At 43.8% G+C, this 20,490-nt stretch overlaps 1 protein-coding gene across 1 annotated transcript in view; it reads left to right on the forward strand.

Annotated features, from left to right (window-relative positions):
* LOC126267975 (uncharacterized) overlaps positions 1-18,517 on the forward strand; it is a 35,149-nt gene extending 16,632 nt beyond the window's left edge. The window contains exons 2-4 of the mRNA XM_049973322.1: positions 246-529; positions 4,656-5,121; positions 18,006-18,517. Of these exons, the coding sequence (XP_049829279.1) occupies positions 252-529; positions 4,656-5,121; positions 18,006-18,353 (1,092 nt within the window). The 5' untranslated portion in view covers positions 246-251 and the 3' untranslated portion in view covers positions 18,354-18,517. The remainder of the gene's footprint in view (positions 1-245; positions 530-4,655; positions 5,122-18,005) is intronic.
* Positions 18,518-20,490: the final 1,973 nt, after the last annotated feature.

Here is a 20,490-nt window from a genome sequence, read left to right on the forward strand (position 1 = left end):
TGCAGTAAGTACTGGGAGATGAAGAAGCTTGGACAGGATAGAGTAGCATGGACAGCTGCATCAAACCAGTCTCAGGACTGAAGACAACAACAACAACAAATGTACTTCATACAGTTACATGGATCATTCTTGCGGTCTGTACGCACTCCTGGTTTTCTCATTACTTTTCTGTTCTTAGTGTGTATGAAGTTTGATTGTAAACAGAAAAGGAACTATAGTAGGCTGTTTTCCGGTGATGGTTCAAGGTCGCGATGAGGACTGGGATCCTGTGCCTGGTGCTGTGGCTGGTGCTGGCGGCGGCGCGATCTGCCCCCGGGGGCGAGAAGGAGGCGGCGCGGCTCATGTTCGGCGGCTCCTCCAGCCAGGAGGCGGCGCCGCCCCCGCGCACCGTGACGCAGCTGGTGCTGCGCCGCGAGTGGGTCACCAGCACCACGCCCTCCTCCTGCGTCGTCGTCCAGACGTCGCTGCCCGCCTGCCGCAACCTGCGCCAGCTGGGAGCCGCCCTCAGGCCCTCCGTCACCGTCAGTAGGTCAGTTGCCGGCGATACTGCACCCTCACGTTGTTAAGGTGCGTTTAGATGGGCCCAATTTTACACCAATATTGCCGCCAACATTGCTGCAACGTGACTGCAATAGATGGAAGTTTTGCAGTATGACTGGGCTGCGACTGTATACCTGTCCAGTGGCTATTGTGTAGGTCAAGAGTAGTTGTCGGAACCGGTGAGAAAGCTTTATGTATGCCTGGAGAGGATGGGCTGGTGTCTAAATGGGTAGTGGCTTGTGGTGTTGTTTTCAAGAACGAGTGATATTCCCTGCGTGGCTAGAAGAAACCTCTGAAAATCTTGACAACAAGCAGGGTCATGCAGGAAGCGCTTTAGTTGGAGTAGGCGAATGGAAATGCTCTAATTCTGCTGTTGAGGCTAAAAGCAGTAAATGTTAAATAATTTTGTGAAACGGTTCGCAGTTCGTGACTTTGGGAAGTTTATCGACAGTCCTCGTGGGTCGCAGGAGGTAAGTTTTGTGCCGTCTAGGCCAAGACGGTGCCGCGTATTCCTTGAGTCGGTAGTCAGCGATCCTCAGTGGTCGATAAAGTCATTCACCCTCATGAGGGAAGTTTCGAAAGAGTTTGCGAGAGAACCGAACTGGTCATTTGCCCGTTTTTTAGGTGTGTGTAGCAATTTAGTGAAGGAATATGTATTGTGTGGGAATACGCCGTATAGCAGGGTCTGGAGCATTGCTTAACGAACGAGGGGAACTTTACAAGTTATATTAGAGAACTATAAATTCTATTTGTTCCAATCAAAATTTGAAGTATGGTGTTTTGGTTTGTATCTTTCTTCTTCTTCACTTAAAGGGTGTTATCCTGTTTTATTTATTGTGGAGATTGTTGGTGGGAGGCTACAAACTAGTTAGAGACGTTGCTATGACTGCAGTGCTCGTTTTTCAATCACAAAGCCGGATCTGAAAAAGTTTTGAAACTAGTTAGATTGCTAGAGGGCGTCGACTAGGGGTGTGGGAAAAGCGACTATTTTAACCCTGTCTCACAGGTCCAAGTTATGTCGGCGGCTGTTAATTACGTTGATAATATACTTTATTTATAGCAACAATTGTTGGTTAGTCTCCGTGTAAGATAGAATATCCTTAATTTTAACTTCAAGGTATTCTCGTGAGATATAGCTTGGGGATTTTCGTACCCGTGGTTTATGGGTGGCGTCTTTGAATCAAAACATCCTAGGTCCCGGGTTAGAATCCCGACACTGTTTAAATTCTAATTAATAATCAGGATTGGCGTCCGAAGACTTCCGGCATAAGAAGTCACCATCATTCTGCCAACGATCTTGTCAAGAGATCGGAGGAGCGGACAGAGGTTCAGAGCACTCTCTTGTCCTAGGGGTGGGAAACTTCCCATAAAGGTGGAGAAGCAGCAATAATGACCGGCATGAGTATGCAGAAGGCAATGGGAACAAGTGCATTAAAGACAAGTAAGACATGTGGCCCGTAATTGAAAAAGTGTCTTCATGATCTCTCCATTGGCAATAGATTCCGGAATAGCTCCCCATTCCGATCTCCGGGAGGGCACTGCCAATGGGGGAGGTGACCATGAGAAAAAGACCGAATAATCAGCGAAAGGATAATGTTCCATGAGTCGGGGGGTGAAATGTCGGAAACTTGAACGGGGCACAGAAACAATGAATTGTATCCGATCACACAAAATTATTCCTTGGTAGTAATTCGACTTTGCAGGAGCACCCAGGGGACCCATCGAATATCATGATGTAGCAAACCCCGTCATCACCGAACCCTGGCCATGTTTCATTCTTGCGACGTAAACTGGACAAGGCGTTGGAAACAGCGTAAAGCAAGACACGTCCTGCCAAATATTTTCCACTCTCCCATAGTCTAGGTGTTATGGCATCAGCATCAAGTTTTCATGTGTCGTCACTTACGAGTATTTTTGGAATGCCAGCTCGAGTTGCAGTACCTTGCTTCCGCAGGGCCCTTCGTATTGTTTTGTTACTGACAGGATTCGGGACTGTGACATGGTTGTGCAGAGATTTTTGTAGCTTCGTCCTTTTATTTTTCGTCACAGTCCTCTTGAATGACCATCCGTCACCATCACTCGACGCACAATTTTTTCTGCGCTGTGACGTGCAAGTGACGTTTTTCTTCTTTTCCCACAAGCGGTATAAATCTTCGATACGGTTGCTCTTGAAACACGAAAGAGTTTGTTTTCCTTGATTACGGGAGCACCCTCCATATAAGTATCCCACGTTGGAGTTCACTTATCTCCGACGTAATGGACTCCCGACTACACCGAACACTGCTCTGACCACGACTGACACTTGCAACATATTGAATACATTGCACAGGCGCCGATAGTGGCCAGATAGAGCAGCACACCCCGCAGGCTCGGCTAGCACCTGCATGTATGTCCGAGCACGCATTTCTCACTCTGTTCCCATATTTTTGTCCAACCCCCATATGTGCAGGAGGATCGTACAAACACACCGCCGTTCGAGTCTCGTACAGATTCCCGTATGGACATAGTGAGAGACGTCCCTGCGGTTGTGAAGCAGCTGAATGGGTTGAAAATAAATAAATCGCCAGGTCCTGATGGGATTCCAATTCGGTTTTACAGAGAGCACTCTACTGCATTGGCTCCTTACTTAGCTTGCATTTATCACGAATCTCTTGCCCAACGTAAAGTCCGAAGCGACTGGAAAAAGCGCAGGTGACGCCTGTATATAAGAAGGGTAGAAGGACGGATCCTCAAAATTACAGACCAGTATCCTTAACATCGGTTTGTTGCAGTTTTCTCGAACATATTCTCAGTTCGAATACAACGAATTTCCTTGAAACAGAGAAGTTGCTGTCCATGCATCAGCACGGCTTTACAAAGCATCGCTCCTGCGAAACGCAACTCGCCCTTTTTGCACATGATATCTTGCGAACCATGGATGAAGGGTATCAGACGGATGCCATATTCCTTGACTTCCGAAAAGCGTTTGACTCGGTTCCCCCTTACAGACTCCTAACTAAGGTACGAGCATATGGGATTGGTTCCCAAATATGTGGGTGGCTCGAAGACTTCTTAAGCAATAGAAACCAGTACGTTGCCCTCGATGGCGAGTGTTCATCGGAGGTGAGGGTATCATCTGGAGTGCCCCAGGGAAGTGTGGTAGGTCCGCTGTTGTTTTCTATCTACATAAATGATCTTTTGATAGGGTGGATAGCAACGTGCGGCTGTTTTGCTGATGATGCTGTGATGTACGGGAAGGTGTCGTCGTTGAGTGACTGTAGGAGGATACAAGATAACTTGGACAGGATTTGTGAGTGGTGTAAAGAATGGCGGCTAAATCTAAATATAGATAAATGTAAATTAATGCAGATGAATAGGAAAAAGAATCCGATGATGTTTGAATACTCCATTAGTAGTGTAGCGCTTGACACAGTCACATCGATTAAATATTTGAGTGTAACACTGCAGAGCAATATGAAGTGGGACAAGCATGCAATGGCAGTTGTGGGGAGGGCTAATAGTCGTCTTCGGTTCATTGGTAGAATTTTCGGAAGAAGTGGTTCATCTGTAAAGGAGACCGCTTATAAAACACTAATACGACCTGTTCTTGAGTACTGCTCGAGCGTTTGGGATCCCTATCAGGTCGGATTGAGGGAGGACATAGAAGCAATTCAGAGGCGGACTGCTAGATTTGTTACTGGTGGGTTTGATCATCAGGCGAGTGTTACGGAAATGCTTCAGGAACTCGGGTGGGAGCCTCTAGAGGAAAGGAGGCGTTCTTTTCGTGAATCGCTACTGAGAAAATTTAGAGAACTAGCATTTGAGGCTGACTGCAGTACAAGTTTACTGCCGCCAACTTACATTTCGCGGAAAGACCACAATGATAAGATAAAGGAGATTAGGGCTCGTACAGAGGCGTATAGGCAGTCATTTTTCCCTCGTTCTGTTTGGGAGTGGAACAGGGAGAGAAGATGCTGGTTGTGGTACGAGGTACCCTCCACTACGCACCGTATGGTGGTTTGCGGAGTATGTATGCAGATGTAGATGTAGATGTAGATGTAGATGTGTGTCTGACGACTGTATAGTGTCGTGCGGAGTACGTGTGCAGATGCTCACTGTACACGTGGACTGCGCAGAATCGAGCCGACAAGAGCGGCGACGCTGCACGAGGCTGAAGGGGCAGCGGAGGGCCGCACGTTCGGCTGGTTCCGCGGCGGGTCGACGACGGAGGCGGCCCCGGCGCCGCAGGTGGTGCCCGGGCCGACGCCGGCGCTGGTGCTGCACGAGGAGGTGGTGGGCGGCGCCGGCGAGGCGGTGCTGCTGCAGGAGCAGCGGCCCCCGCTGCGCACCCTGGTAGTGGCGGCGCCCACCCACCAGGTCTCGCCAGTCACGCACACGCTGGTGCTCGAGGGGGCGGCCCAACCCGCCGGCGCGTCTAAGCACCACATCGTGGTCAGCGGCGCCGAGGACGCCGGCGGCGTCTTCCTGGTCGAGCAGCCGCAGAGGCCCCTGCAGAAAGTCGTCATCGCCGGCGCCGAGGACCAATCCGCCATCCACGGCACCACCATCTTGCTACAGGGCGCCGAACCCCAGCAGCAAGTGGTGCGTTCTCGATCCCTGCTCTTTAATCACAACTTATTAATCTTTCAACCGCGCCAAGTTGTCACAACTCCACAAATTTTCAGTATAACAGTTCCTACCCAAAGTCCAGTACACTTTCTATCTGCGGATACCATGGTCATGTACACTATGTGACCAAAAGTATCCATACACGTATTAGTGTACAACAATAATATGTGTTTCCACACTTTACCTTTACGACAGCTTGAACTCTGTTCGGTACTGGAGACACTTTCAATGAGGTGTGTTCAAATGTATGTGTATTCCTAAGGGACCAAACTACTGAGGTCATCAGTCCCTAGACTTACATACTACTTAAACTAACTTACGCTAATAACAACACACACACCCATGCCCGAGGGAGGACTCGAACCTCCGGCGGGCGAGGCCTCAATGAGGTGTCTGGGATGTCTCTGGAAGAGTGGTAGCCCTTTCTTCCTCAAGAGCCGAAACCAGAGAAGCTAGTGACGGATACTAGGGTTTCAACTTGAGTCAACGTTCCTGGTCCCAAACGTGTTCTATTGGGTTCAAGTCGGGTGAGTCCATTCCAGAGATGTTATTGTCTACAAATTATAACCTCACAGTGAAACATCCCCTTAGAAAATTTTTATACATGGCAGTGCTGGAAAACCTCTACGTTATTTGATTTTCAAACAGCTGAGCAAAACTCAACATACTCAGACATTTCTCTCTTTACTTATTCTGATCATCACTAAACTGACACGCAATATTTCTTTAGCGCAACGCAATCTGACTTTCAATAATCCCTACAAAAGAATGGCCCTGACTAACAATAACCTATATCTTTCATGAATCACTTACCTCACAAACATCTTCGTTACTCAAACTACTGCAATACAGCGTGCGCCAATACTGCCAGCTGAATAAAAGATTCTAACTACTGAAGACATTACCTACTGATAGGCATAGTTAGCAAATGAAAGATTTTGATAGACAACAAACAACGCATTTACCTTAATAGTGTTCAAAAGTCATTATATATAGTTCATGACATCCAGTCTTACAAATTTCCTTTTTCTGGCGGACGCACGTCCAGATCATCCGCTCTCAAAACTCTGCCATCTCTCTTCCCATATCCATCACTGCTGGCGCCTCACCTCCAACTGCACAACGCTAGGCGCTGTTCACACCAAACTGCCCAACACTACAATAGCAAATATTCCAACAATGCAAATGAGCCACAGAGTGCACACAGCACTGTCAGTGATTTTCATACAGAGCGCTACGAGGCGTTACCAACATAAAAACCTAAACAGCCTACTTACAACAGATCATACTTTATGACAGGGTGAACTGTCGTGCTGATACTGTCAGAATCCCCGAACTGTTCCTCTACTGCACGCAGTACACATTTCTGCTCATATCTTTCCACATTTAACATTTTGCTAAGCGCAATAAGGGGCGTACACCCCAACCCCGTAAAAGACCCCAATATCGTAATGCTACTTCCTCCCCAAACCCCGTTGGTACTGCACATAATGGCAGGTAATGTTCTGTAGGCAATGGCCAGACGCAAAACTTTCCATCCGATTGTCACACGGTACAGCGTGATTCATCATTCCAAATCACTCGTTTCGAGTCATCCACTGTCAAGTGTCATCTCTCTTTCCACCATTTCAAGCGTCCCTTGGTATCGACTACAGAAATGTGTGGCTTATAAGGAGCTGCTCGACCACTTAGAACATTCTTTTTAACTCCCTATGCACAGTTATTATGCTACATGGAGTGCTGGTAGCGCTTTAGAACTCACGAGTCATTTCTGCTGCTGATTCCTTTCGATCTTGTATAAGTACAATCCGCAAAGCTCGACGGTCAGTGTGTGATGTCCATGCGGTAGTGGCTTTGCTGTGATTATTCTTTCTCGTTTCCACTTCTTAATCGAAGCACCAGCATTCGACCTGGGCAGCTTTATAAGGGTTGAAATGTGCCTGACGGATTTGTCACACAAGTGACATCCAGTGACTAGTCTACGTTCGAGGCCACTGCACTGTTCTGAGCGACTCATCTCTTGTTACTGCTTTTCTGCTGACAATACAATAGTCTCCTTCTCCTTTAATACTGGCGTGTCCACCTCTAGTCACATCTAGCTGTCAATTCTTCATTACACACGGCTTACAGGAACACATTTGATTAGACAGTGTAGAGGGACGTGGTTAAAATTTAGATGGGATGTTATGTGGAGACCTTGTAAGGGTAGAGGGACTTAGTGGACTAGGTGCTGCAGAACACTAGGATCAGAGATCACTATGGCAGAAATGAAATTTTTGTTATTAGTTTACAATAAATGTAGGATAGCAGCATTGTTCAAAAACGAAGAGAAGACTGGAAAGTTTCATGAGTTTATTTAGGATTTAATGTAAAACACAAGGCTGAGTCTGCGAGAGTCATGAAATTTTGGTGGAACGGAAATCCACGTAATACTCACATTCGCCGGCCTGAGTGGCCATGCGGTTCTAGGCGCTCTGGAGCCGAGCGACCGCTACGGTCGCAGGTTCGAATCCTGCCTCGGGCATGGAGGTGTGTGATGTCCTTAGGTTAGTTAGGTTTAATTAGTTCTAATTTCTAGGCGACTGATGACCTCAGAAGTTAAGTCGCATAGTGCTCAGAGCCAATATTCACATTCTATAAAGCGGCTCCAATCAAGCCATTGCAAATGTGGACGAATGAAACACTGATGGTCAGTCAGTAGTTTTAGTTTATTGTGACCTTCCTGTTGGAAGACTGGTGAGTCCCTATCGTTGTATCTTGCATCAGTCACAGATTCTTAGGTTTCTGATTGGTTGAACAGTGTGACAGTACTTTCATAGAAACAATAACTATGAAATCACCAGACTTTCCATAGCTCTACATGAAGTCTGGGTCGTACTGCAAGCGCCCCTTTTACAGTGAATATTTTTCTCCTTTTCCAATTTCAATAGCTGTTTCTATGACGTCAATCAAATGCATCAATAATCATTTAGAAGGGACCATAGCATCGTTATCCTATAATTCCTTAGTGCAGTAGGTTCACCAATTTACGACTCCTTTTCGACGAACCAAACGCTGATTAATTTCAGAAATTCCATCCCAGTGCTATTACATCTTGCACTTAACCAACATACACTTACAAGTGGAAAAGCAACTCATTACCGCCGGTTGGCTACGTCATGAAAATTTAGAAAGATTTGTTTTTATTCTGTATTTAATGCAGTCTCATGAAAACACGTACACAGTTACCATCCTTTCTCGCAGTGAAGGCGAGCGTGCAACACCCGTGTACTTAATATTAATATGAGGAACATCCAATGGTCAAATTACATAAATAAACGTAAAGTACGTTTCCATTTTGGCTGGTGGACTCCGAATGTAAGGAGGACTCATATACTTGGAAAGGTTATTTTGCGCTTGATTGCACATGTCCTTCACAAAATGAGAGCATGTTATACGTTAAATGTAGTTCTGTGTTTCTGTTGTTGATGTCAGTGGTGGTACACCGCCTACTTAAAGAGGCTGCAAACTTCATTATTCCTATTACACACGGATGGATCACCATTAACGCCGTCTTATATCCTCGTCGCCTGAGACAGAGCCAAGGTTTTGGCTGAAGTAGAGATAAAACGAAGTCTGGTAATGAGAAAACTTTCGCCGTCACCTATGCTCGATTCCTCGAATCTCGGTGATGACAATACTCGTCGCTACTGATTACGAACTGACAATCTCCGGATCAAGAGCCTCTGCTGTGGTTTATGTTGACTCTTCGCAGAAAACCACGAGCCTGTCTGCACTATGGGACTTAACATCTGAGGTCATCAGTCCCCTAGACTTAGAACTACTTAAAGCGCGGTTCCGGACTGAAGCGCCTAGAACCGCTCGGCCACAGCGGCAGGCAATATTCTATCACGGCATGGCAACAGCTCTACATGGCAATGCCCTATCAAAAAAGAACTGAAGTCACAGTCGAGTGGTCCACAAAATCAAGAATATATGTTAAATTCCTTGCCCCTGTCTTGCAAAAGTACTTCTGCATTCTTCGTACTTGAATCCAAGTGGGCCGTGATAACTGGCCTAGTGAATAGAATATGGAGAAATGTACCAGTTGCTTTCAATAATGTGGTCGCTGGGGCAGTATTCGCAAGAACTAAATCTGTGCAAATTCATCATTATTGTCCCAGCACAGCGCTAACATGGGAAGCGTGTTCTCTCTCATGAATGTCCAGTGGAGTGAGGAACGAAATAGATTACAAGTATAAGTAGTTGAGTCAACAACAAAATGTGTTTTTAGTTATAAAATGAACTGCTCTGACGTTTATGACTACGTCATTCAGCGGCAGAATCTTCTCTCTAAAGTTCAGAAATCCAATAAATACCATTTTTAAAAGAGCCAGAAAAGTTAAAATGGAACTCTGGGTGCTGTACACAACCGTAACTCTGCATTTCAACATATTTAAATACTTAATTTTGTGTCTCATACAAAGTAGCTGTATGATTTACTATGTTGTCACAAGTTCTGTTATTAGAACGTTCTTTCTTTGGTTTCATTAAATTAATCATACGTAGCATCAAGTGTGATTTATTTATTCTACCAAATCAGTTGAACGCAGCTTTGGGTGTTTCGCACGAGGGAATGCGGGCCGGCTGCAGTTAACTGAAGCGATCCACAATACGCTGATTCAAATGAGAGCGTTCAGACGAGCGCGCGCGTCAGGCAGTGCTTCGGCTCTGCTGTCGACTTGCCAGCTACAAAGCGAATCACCTGTTACTCGCATTACACACGACGAAACAACTTGTCGATTGTCCACAAGTTGCAATGTTGACCATCTATCGCTGAGTGTGTCCTCTAATAAAAACGGGCTAGTAAGAAAACGCGATAATTCTAACAACAAAACAATAGTATCAATTCTAAATTTAGTACTATTGTAATAACAGATAACTGTCTGCACAGCTTTTAGGCAGCCGCATTGTGCTTGATGAATCTGAGTACTTCAAAGTGTCCAAGTGTGGGAAACCACCTAAAAGCCACACTTATGCTGGCCGACACACACACCCGCCAGTCTGCTCCGATCCAAGGACAGTACACCAGCCTATCCCAAAAGAAGAAAGTGCTTTAATTCGCAGTGCTATCGGGGCGGATCAGTTTAGAGACATTCAGTGTTCATTAATATTTACAAATTAGAGATATTGGGAATTCAAAAATCAGTTTTTCAATATCGATACTGCTGTCTTTGAAACATCGTAACATCAGTGTTAAAATATCGACTTTAATGGCATAAACACAAGACCACTTGTTGCCATCGTGAATAACTGTTTCGTCGTTTAAAATTTTACTTGTGATCATGTCTCTTAACGACACTAGTCAGACTTGTAAACGTGATCATGCTCGGGGACAGGAGGGCCCATTGGCTATTGTTGTAGCTAAGCATGGAGTATGCCCTTTGTTGCTCATTCAGTTCAGTGCCAAGTAATTTGTGCCTGTATTGTTCGGAATTTTTTTAATTGCTAGAAATGATATTTCGCATTTGTGCCTGTATTGTTCGGAATTTTTTTAATTGCTAGAAATGATATTTCGAATTATGTAAGTACATATTCTGTTTATGATGCGTAAGGTTACACTTGATCCATGCGGAAATGAGTATTTGTATGAAGGAAACGAACATATTCACAATTAAGTTTCAGTATATCCATTACTGATGACTAACTGCATATGTGATTTAAACTGGCAATTTATTCGGGTATAAATATGCAACCGGTCGCTTTTTTGGATTTTAGTAGAACAACCTTTTCGTTCCGTAAACGTTTTGTTACAGATAACTAAATTTCCGTCATTTTCGTGAGAACTGTTACCACAGCGTCTAGCAGCATCTGGTGATCGATATAATGTTCCTATAGCACTTCCATCCGATGAAGAGCCTGCAGCGACTGATCGCACATTTGTACCCAAATAAATCGCTAATCCGCAATTAAGATCTTTCAGGTGTCTGTGTTCCGCCAGTTCTCGAATAATCTTATTCTTTTCATCTGTTACTATGAAGTAAAGTACTTCCATCTCTCTTTCCTTTTCTCGCAGTCTACGTTTACAATAAAGTTAATTACGAAATAATACGGCAGTGTAGGAACGTCGTATTCGTCGACGGAAAATTTCTGCGGTTATTGAAACTTTATTTGACACGTTGTTATGAAAGAAAGAAAAATGGAGGAGAATTCTGCGTTACGTTAACTGTAGAATGAGAAGTAATAATCAGTTTATGCTTCGACCTTCACTAGAAGTACCACTAGGGTACATAAGCATTTAACACACTTTTGAATTATGCTCGAAATCATATACAGCAAATAAAGTGCCAATTAAAAGGTCAAATTTTTTCTTAGTATATTAGATTTTTAAAGAGTGCTAGAGGTTATTTTCCGGTGGAATTTGACTCGATGGTCTTCTGACATCACTAGAGTATGAGTATTTCACCTGCTGTACGTGATATCGAGCATCATTCAAAGACACATCAAATGTTTCCTTAATTTATTTCACTTCTTACTTTAAGGTAACCCATTTTTTTAAAAAAGTTAATTACTGCTGTTTATTGGTTAATAAGTACAGTATTAGATGTATTTTTATGTTGCTTTTTACACCATTCTGTATATTCATCATTTAACGTCGTTGTTTCGGGGTTAATTGATATCGGTCATCAGTATGTCAACAATGAGTTATTTAACTTTTTGACTTGAAACTCCGTATTTGCAGTGTTTGCAGTGGATATACATTGCCCTCCAGAAGTTTGCGAACACCAAGTGATTATGGACAATGGAAAGGAAATACATTATAAAATAGCATTTTATTGTTTTCTAGATGTTGATTAAGTTCAAACAATACGTAGGTAAAGGTAGCTATTAAATTTTAGGTTCCTCAGAGTAGCTACCCTGTGCTTTAATCACCGCCTTGCGTACTCTTGGCATGCGATGGCTCAATTTTGCCAGGTTTTCAGCTGGAATTAGCCTCAATTCTTGTTGCAGGGCCTTGCACGACCGTGTCCCTTTCACAATTCCCCGTTTTCGGGATTTGCTGACAATTCATTCCATAGCAGCTCGATTGGGTTACAATCAGGGGGCTGGAGAGGCCATTTCCTATTTTTCAAAATTTTCTTAACCTCTACAGTTCTGACACAAGCGGGGTGTATGTCTCGGGTCGTTGGCTTGTTGCAACACAAACCCTTTCATAATAAGACGGAAACTGGATGTCTTGGCATGTCGCTGGTGAATGAATGATAATCGTTTTGGTTCGTTTTTTCATCTACTTTCACAAAATCCTCGACTTTATACCCTCCAAAAGATACCCATACCATGACAGAACACCCTCAAAACTTCACAGTTGGAATTACGCGCAAAGGATTCAAGCGTTCGTGGGGTTAACGGCGTATGAATTGACGGCGTTTACTTCCATATATTTCTATTCTGGATTCATCAGTGAATAAAACCCTTTCCAAAACCCCTGCTTCCCTACCCTAGTGTGTGGCAGCCCACTGAAGCCTTTTCTTCTTAGTAAGAGGGTGCAACAACTCTGGAAGCTGTTTCTTGCCAGGCGTCGTCTCACTGTTGATTCTCTCCATGGTGTATTCCTAGATGAGTTTACTTCAGCAGTCAGTTCACGGATAGTTTTGAATCTACTACATATGCTGGTAAATCCCAAATACTTTTCGTGGTAGTGTGATATTTTCCTTAGGTGCTTCTGAGCGAGGACGATCATCATAGTAGCCTGTATCTCGATGCCGATGTCTGCTCTTTACAACTCCGCTGACGGAAATCTTCAGTTTTGTCAGGTGCAAAACGATTATCTTTACCCGTGAATCATAAGGAATCTTGCATTTTCGGGCCATTTTCAGTTATTTTCTGTGCGTGTACTACTTTCATTCGCAGCATACAACTGCAGCTGCTAGATTTTTTACCGTTCGGTTCGATCACCATACGAGTGTTACGGATATGCTTCAGGAGTTCCGGTTGAATCCTTGGAGGGAAGAAATCATTCATTTCGAAGAACACTAGTGAGAAAGTTTAGAGAACCGGCTTTTGAGGCTGACTGCAGAACTGTCCTGCTGACGCAAACATGTATTTCGCGTAGGGACCACGAAAGTAAGATACGAGAAATTAGGGCTCATACGGAGACATATATAAAGGAGTTTTGCTATTTAGGAAGTAAAATAACTGATGATGGTCGAAGTAGAGAGGATATAAAATGTAGACTGGCAATGGCAAGGAAAGCGTTTCTGAAGAAGAGAAATTTGTTAACATCGAATATAGATTTATGTATAAGGAAGTCGTTTCTGAAAATATTTGTTTGGAGTGTAGCCATGTATGGAAGTGAAACATGGACGATAACTAGTTTGGACAGGAAGAGAATAGAAGCTTTCGAAATGTGGTGCTACAGAAGAATACTGAAGATAAGGTGGATAGATCACGTAACTAATGAGGAGGTATTGAATAGGATTGGGGAGAAGAGAAGTTTGTGGCACAACTTGACTAGAAGAAGGGATCGGTTGGTAGGACATGTTTTGAGGCATCAAGGGATCACAAATTTAGCATTGGAGGGCAGTGTGGAGGGTAAAAATCGTAGAGGGAGACCGAGAGATGAGTACACTAAGCAGATTCAGAAGGATGTAGGTTGCAGTAGGTACTGGGAGATGAAGCAGCTTGCACAGGATAGAGTAGCATGGAGAGCTGTATCAAACCAGTCTCAGGACTGAAGACAACAACAACAACACGGAGACATATAGACAGTCGTTTCCCTCGTCCTATCTGCGAGTGGGACAGGGAAGGAAACGACTATTGTGGTACAGGATTCCCTTCACCACGCACCGTTTGGTGGCTTTCGGAGTATGCATGTAGATGTAGAACCACAACTGAACCGAACCGTAAACAACGTTCCTGTACTCAGTCGTGCCATCTACTGCGCCACTTGTCGTGTTCAGTGGAACTGCTTGGTCAGGTAGAGTCATTTTATATGAAACCGAGAAATACCAGTGTGTATGTATACAGAGATACAGAGTGTTCGTAAATTCCCGTTACAAAGTTCTAGGACTTGTAGAGCGGAGTGAGTACATAATAATTTGAATGGAAATCCACGTCCGCAAACATCATCCGACGCTACAGAGCATCAAAATTATAGGAGCCTGTGCTTGTAAATTTCAGTATGTGCGGGTTTACTTCGTCACGATATTGTAAACTGGCAAGGATGTTGGAGACGGATAAATGAATCAATTTGAGGTAAGGATCCCTGAAAATCATTCTGATACCTCTGGCAGTGTAGTACATGTATCGCTGCCAAGAGGGTAGGAAACTTTCGGAAGTGGTAATATGGACGAAGTCTGCAGCTCGTGGTCTTGTGGTAGCGTTCTCGCTTGCCGCACACGGGGTCCCGGGTTCGATTCCTGGCTGGGTTCAAATGGTTCAAATTGTTCTGAGCACTATGGGACTTAACATCTGAAGTCAGCAATCCCCTAGAACTTAGAACTACTTAAACCTAACTAACCTAAGGACATCACACACATCCATGCCCGAGGCAGGATTCGAATCTGCGACCGTAGCGCACTGAAGCGCCTAGAACCTCTCGGCCACATAGGCCGACTCCCGGTGGGGTCAGGGATTTTTCCTGCCTCAAAATGACTCGGTGCTGTTGTATCACCTTCAACCTCATCATTCATCCCCATTACGGTCGGAGGAAGGGAATGGCAAACCACCTCCACAAGGATCTTGTCGCGTACGGCGGTGCGGGTCTCCCGCATCGTCCCCTACGCTCCTCGGAGTATGGGACCTCATCATCATCAGTATGGACGAAACCTAGAAGAAATATCTAGTGAATGCGGGCTCTCAATGCATGACTTGAAGGCTATGAGTAGTTGTTCAGTAGAGCTGTGTGTCATAGTAGCGAAATGAACAAGTGCTCATAACTCCTCAGGTATGCAATTTAGAGCCCACATTTACCAGGCATTTTTTCTTGTCTTGGTCCATACTACCGCCTCTGAAAGTTGCAATCCTTACATTCTTAGCAACAACTGCACAAGTCCATTTTTAGAGGTATCAGAATGATTTTGGCTTTTAACTTTCGACTCCTTCGTTTCCGGACCAAGGACCCTTACCTCACATTGAAATATTTATCCTTCTCCGTCATCCTTGGAAGTTCGTAACATTATCACGGAGTCACCCTGTATATACACTCATTTGCAGGCACTGGCGCCTGTAACTTTGACGCTCTGTAGCGTCGTTGGGTGGCATTTCTGAGCATAGGCTCCTGTTCAAAACATTATGTACTCGCTCCCCTATACAAGTCCTAGAAATTTATAACTGGAACTTCCGAACACCCTCTGTTGTTGTGGTGGTCTTGAATCCTGAAACTGGTTTGATGCAGCTCTCCATGCTACTCTATCCTGTGCAAGCTTCTTCATCTCCCAGTACCTACTGCAACCTACATCCTTCTGAATCTCCTTAGTGTATTCATCTCTTGGCCTTCCTCTACGATTTTTACCCTCCACGCTGTCCTCCAATACTTAATTGGTGATCCCTCGATGCCTCATAATATGCCCTACCAACCGATCCCATCTTCTAGTCAAGTTGTGCCACAAACTCCTCTTCTCCCCAGTTCTATTCAATACCTCATTAGTTATGTGACCTACTCATCCAATCTTCAGCAGTGTTCTGTAGCACCACATTTCTAAAGCTTCTATTCTCTTCTTGTCCAAACTATTTATCGTCCATGTTTCACTTCCATACATGGCTACACTCCGTACAAATACTTCCATAAGTGACTTCGTGACACTTAAATCTATACTCGATGTTAACAAATTTCTCTTCTTCAGAAACGCTTTCCTTGCCATTGAAAGTCTACATTTTATATCCTCCCTACTTCGATCATCATCAGTTATTTTGCTTCCCAAATAGCAAAACTCCTTTACTACTTATAACATTTCAGCTCCTCAACACCAAATTAAAACGTTCCACTTCAATTTGTTTGCACTTATAGCGATCCCAGCTTCCTCAACCAAATTAAAACGTTGCATTAGGAGGTGTCTGCTTCGTGCAAAAGGTCTTGAGTTCATATTGACGACAACAAGTAATTCTTCATTACAGACGTTTATTTAAAAACAGAACTGACAGACCACAGACTCAACAACTGACTCTCAGAGCTAACCGCACTGCATATCCGAACTGGCAACTGACAACTCCTAGGTGTATTAATATCTTTCCAAACAATGAGAGCCTTTGACAATGTTTTGTTTACAATACGATAGCAATCCAAGACTTAGAACTAAATTAGACATTACAGAATTTTAGTACAGATTAAAGTAAGTAAAAGGATCAGTACATATAAATTCTTACAAGCATAATTTCCAAATAGATTTTATAACATTTTTCTACCAGCTTCTGGATAACCTTCACCAGATTTGTACCGATGTTTCCAGAAATATCTTGACATTTGATTCTGGATGTTTCTTGAGTGATTTAGAACAACTATTTATATGTAAAATGATTTAAATCGTGTTTCAAAACGTAAATAACTCTTTTTAGCAATATTTCTTGATACAAATCGTCTTTCGAAATTAGGTTATGAAACAGTTTCCACAAGTTTTCGTATTTTTGCGATCATAATATAGAATTTCTCCATAGAAAGTTCCAGAAGTGTGCATTAAACGTTCATTTAGAGACTTTCTCTTTAGCTGGTGAGTTTTTAAAAGTATCTTGTCCATATTATACGAAATAATTTAGCTCAAAACTGATAATTTATACTATTAATCAGAGCTACAGCAAACAGTGAGTCTTTCTTTTACAAAATGAAATATAATTACAAAATTGAATGAAAATAGGTTACTAACACTAATATATATTTACATTAATTCTATTTTTGTTCTTTCTGTGCAAAATGTCCTAATATTGACACAGTACAATATTTAAACATCACCAAAGTTTCCCTTTACATTTTGCATATCTGTATCGACATCCCCTAAAAGTCTACAGTATCGAATACTTCAATATGTCCTGTAATGTTACATACTTTAAGTGTCTCATTCGCTAATCTAATTCCCTCAGCATCACCCGATTTAACTCGACTAAATTCCATTATCCTCATTTTGCTTTTGTTGATGTTCATCTTATATCTTTCTTTCAAGACACTGTCCATTCCGCCCAAATGTTCTTCCAAGTCCTTTGCTGTGTCTAACAGAATTACAATGTCATCGGCGTACCTTAGAGTTTTTATTTCTTCTCCGTGGATTTTAATACCTACTCCAAATTTTGATTTTGTTCCCTTGACTGCTTGCTCAGTATACAGATGTAATAACATTGAGGATAGGCTACAACCCTGTGTCACTCCCTTCCCAACCACTGCTTCCCTTTCATGTCCCTCGACTCTTATAACTGTCATCTGGTTTCTGTACAAATTGTAAACAGCCTTTCGCTCCCTGTATTTTACCCCTGCCACCTTCAGAATTTGAAAGAGAGTGTTCCAATGAACATTGTCAAAAGCTTTCTCTAAGCCTACAAATGCTAGAAACGTAGGTTTGCCTTTACTTAATCTAGCTTCTAAGATAAGTAGTAAGGTCAGTATTGTCTCACGCGTTCCAACATCCTCTATGTACAATAATTATCTTTGAAATACTGTGTCATTATTAATCGTTATTTGAACATACCCTTCCGTATTCTAACAATATCTCACGCAAATCACTCCCATCTTGGTCTGTTGTAGTACGCAATATAGTGTTTCCAAACTTATAAAGGGTACTGTACGGTCAGTCTGTTACGCAAAACACAGTTGTCTTTTTTTCAATCGAAATTAGTATCTACGATCTGCCGAAATCGCACATCAGTAATGCGACTCGGTCTGTGTGGCGCTGCAGGTGGCGGTGAAGAAGGGCGAGCAGCCGCACCGCTACTCGTGGAGCGAGTGGCTGGGCCTGGCGGCGCCAGCGCCGCGGGTGCCAGCCGCGGGGGCGGCGGCCGTGCAGGGGGCGGCCGCGGGGGCGGACGGCGTGGTGACGCTGCGCGGCACGCTGCTGCACACGGCGACGCGCGCCCACGTCGACCCCTCGCACGTCGTCACCTTCTCCGTCACCGGCTGCGAGCCCACGCGCCTGCCCTTCGACCTCGACTACTGCGAGGGTCACCGGCCCACCAAGGCCGCCGCCACCAAGGCCACGCCCACGAAGAACGTCATCATCATCAAGGAGATGGACGGCGAGAAGTAGGCGCCCCGTGCAACAGCCGCCCAGCACCGAGAATCTCACCGCGATTGCCCTCCTCGATATCCATTAGTATAGCGTGAATTACTGTATTTAATGATATAACGTGACATAAATTAATTCTCAGACTGATAATGTTAATTCCTATAATAAATGAGTACCTAAAGAAAGCCACTGATTTTCTTAACTGATTTTCCACCTATCCAAAAATGTATTCAAGAGGACGAAAGATTCTAAAAAACCGCTTATTACTACGAGGCCCTTCAGTAAGTATAGTCTGTAAACTCAAGAGCGAGCAGCGCTTTTGGTGGGGGAAATGGCCTTTCCCGGAAGAACCCTGCCATTGGCCTACAGGGCAACCCAAAATCAGTTGCCCGTTACCTATCTAGCGGTGTAGTTCGGCGTGCAGTGATATACGTCGTTTCTATTCGTGGGATCTTAGTTGCCAATCTCAGTCAGTTGACTTTGTGTACTCACTGATATACTTCAGTATCCGGAAGTGATGGATAATCGCCCTGTATTGCAAGAAAATGTGCAGAATACGAAGGAGATATTTGCGCAGAACGAGCGTTCGATCGTCTGTAACGTTAGTACAGCTTGTGTTAAGGAGGCTACACAAAAAGAACTGATGGCTAATGTTACCAGTCCCAATCAAAGGGCTGCAGTTCATGCAAACGTCAGCCTCGCCAAAATAGGACGCATAAGGAAGGAACGCGAAAACAAGGCGCATGGTTTACTGGAATCGCCGCGAAGAAAAACTAATAATTTAGGGAGGAAACCCATCGTTATAGACAGTTTCACAAAATCGGTCATTCGACAAGCGATGGAGGACTTTTACATAAACCAAAAATAATGCCCACATTACGGAAATTACTCACTGGCGTGAAACAAAAAATACATTTTCGTTGCAGAAACATGTTTTACACAAGACATTGAGTGAAATGGGATTTACCTGGAAATACTTTTCAGACATGTTTACGAAGATAATGACAAAAATAGCAGTGGGAATCGAACTAATACAACACACGTAATTATAAATATCTGATTACTTTTTAAACACTCTTCGTGTTGCAGGAATTGTTAAGTTTTAATGCAGCCCTCCAAAGAAAACTTTTACCTTTTAGTAGAAACACAAAGTAAGAACAAGCCTTAAATTCTACAGACTGATTTCACTATATATGGTTCGTCTTACGAATAGAGGAACATACATTCATATGAATAGGCATTCGCTTCTATGTTTGTAGTAGAATCCTGACTTCCGTTCTTATGTTAATATTATTTACTCTATAATGTTTTGTTTCGAAGAAGCTATCGTCTTTTGTTTTCCTTATAATCTTAACGCATTTGTCTAAAAATAAACGCAGACAAGACGCATCTCTACACGGCGTCGTCACAGATTTAAAGCGCGCGCTGCGGCAGCGACTGCACTACGTTGTGGAACAGCCTGTAGAAACGCCCTGTGACGTATCAGGGTAGGCAGAGTGGGGACTCGCACGCTCGCTCTTCAGTTTACCGACAGACTACAATGCAACAGATATTTTTCGCAGCGATTTTTCTGTTGAAAAATGCAGAATTTGTTGCGGGATATCGTGGAATGTTCTCGCTTCAGCCTCTATAGTTTAATGAATTTTCGATAGGTGGTGGCGCTATACGTATCGTTCAAAATTGAATCTGTAACGGAAGTGCGTTCTAAGCACAGAGCTGTCATTGAGTTTGTTTTGGCGGGAAACCAGAGAATAGCTAATATTCACTGGCGCTTGCAGAATATTTAGAAACACCTGTCAACGAATAAAAGCACGATGAGTCGTTAGGTGTGGCGTCTGACATCATCGCTTGGTCGCCCAAAACAGTCTCATTCCCGCGCGCCAGCCGATCTCACACAGCTGCGACTCCTGCCGTGTTGGATTTTGCGAACACTAGTTCGAGCCGGCCAGCAGATCGCAACCGAATAAGTCGCTGCTCAACTGGGCTCTACCGAGCTGATGCTCTCGTCCAGGAAGACGTTGGCTCCGACGTCGACCTATAGAGTAGTGCGATGCGGGCGTGCCGGGCCTCCCAGCAAGGTGGCGTAAGGCCGTCGCATTGAACGGAACTTGCTCTTAAAAACAGGATTTTGTAGACAAAATAGTGGGGAATTACATGG

The sequence above is a fragment of the Schistocerca gregaria genome, chromosome 4, assembly GCF_023897955.1.
Source record: "Schistocerca gregaria isolate iqSchGreg1 chromosome 4, iqSchGreg1.2, whole genome shotgun sequence".
In the NCBI taxonomy this organism is placed as follows: Eukaryota; Metazoa; Arthropoda; class Insecta; order Orthoptera; family Acrididae; genus Schistocerca; species Schistocerca gregaria.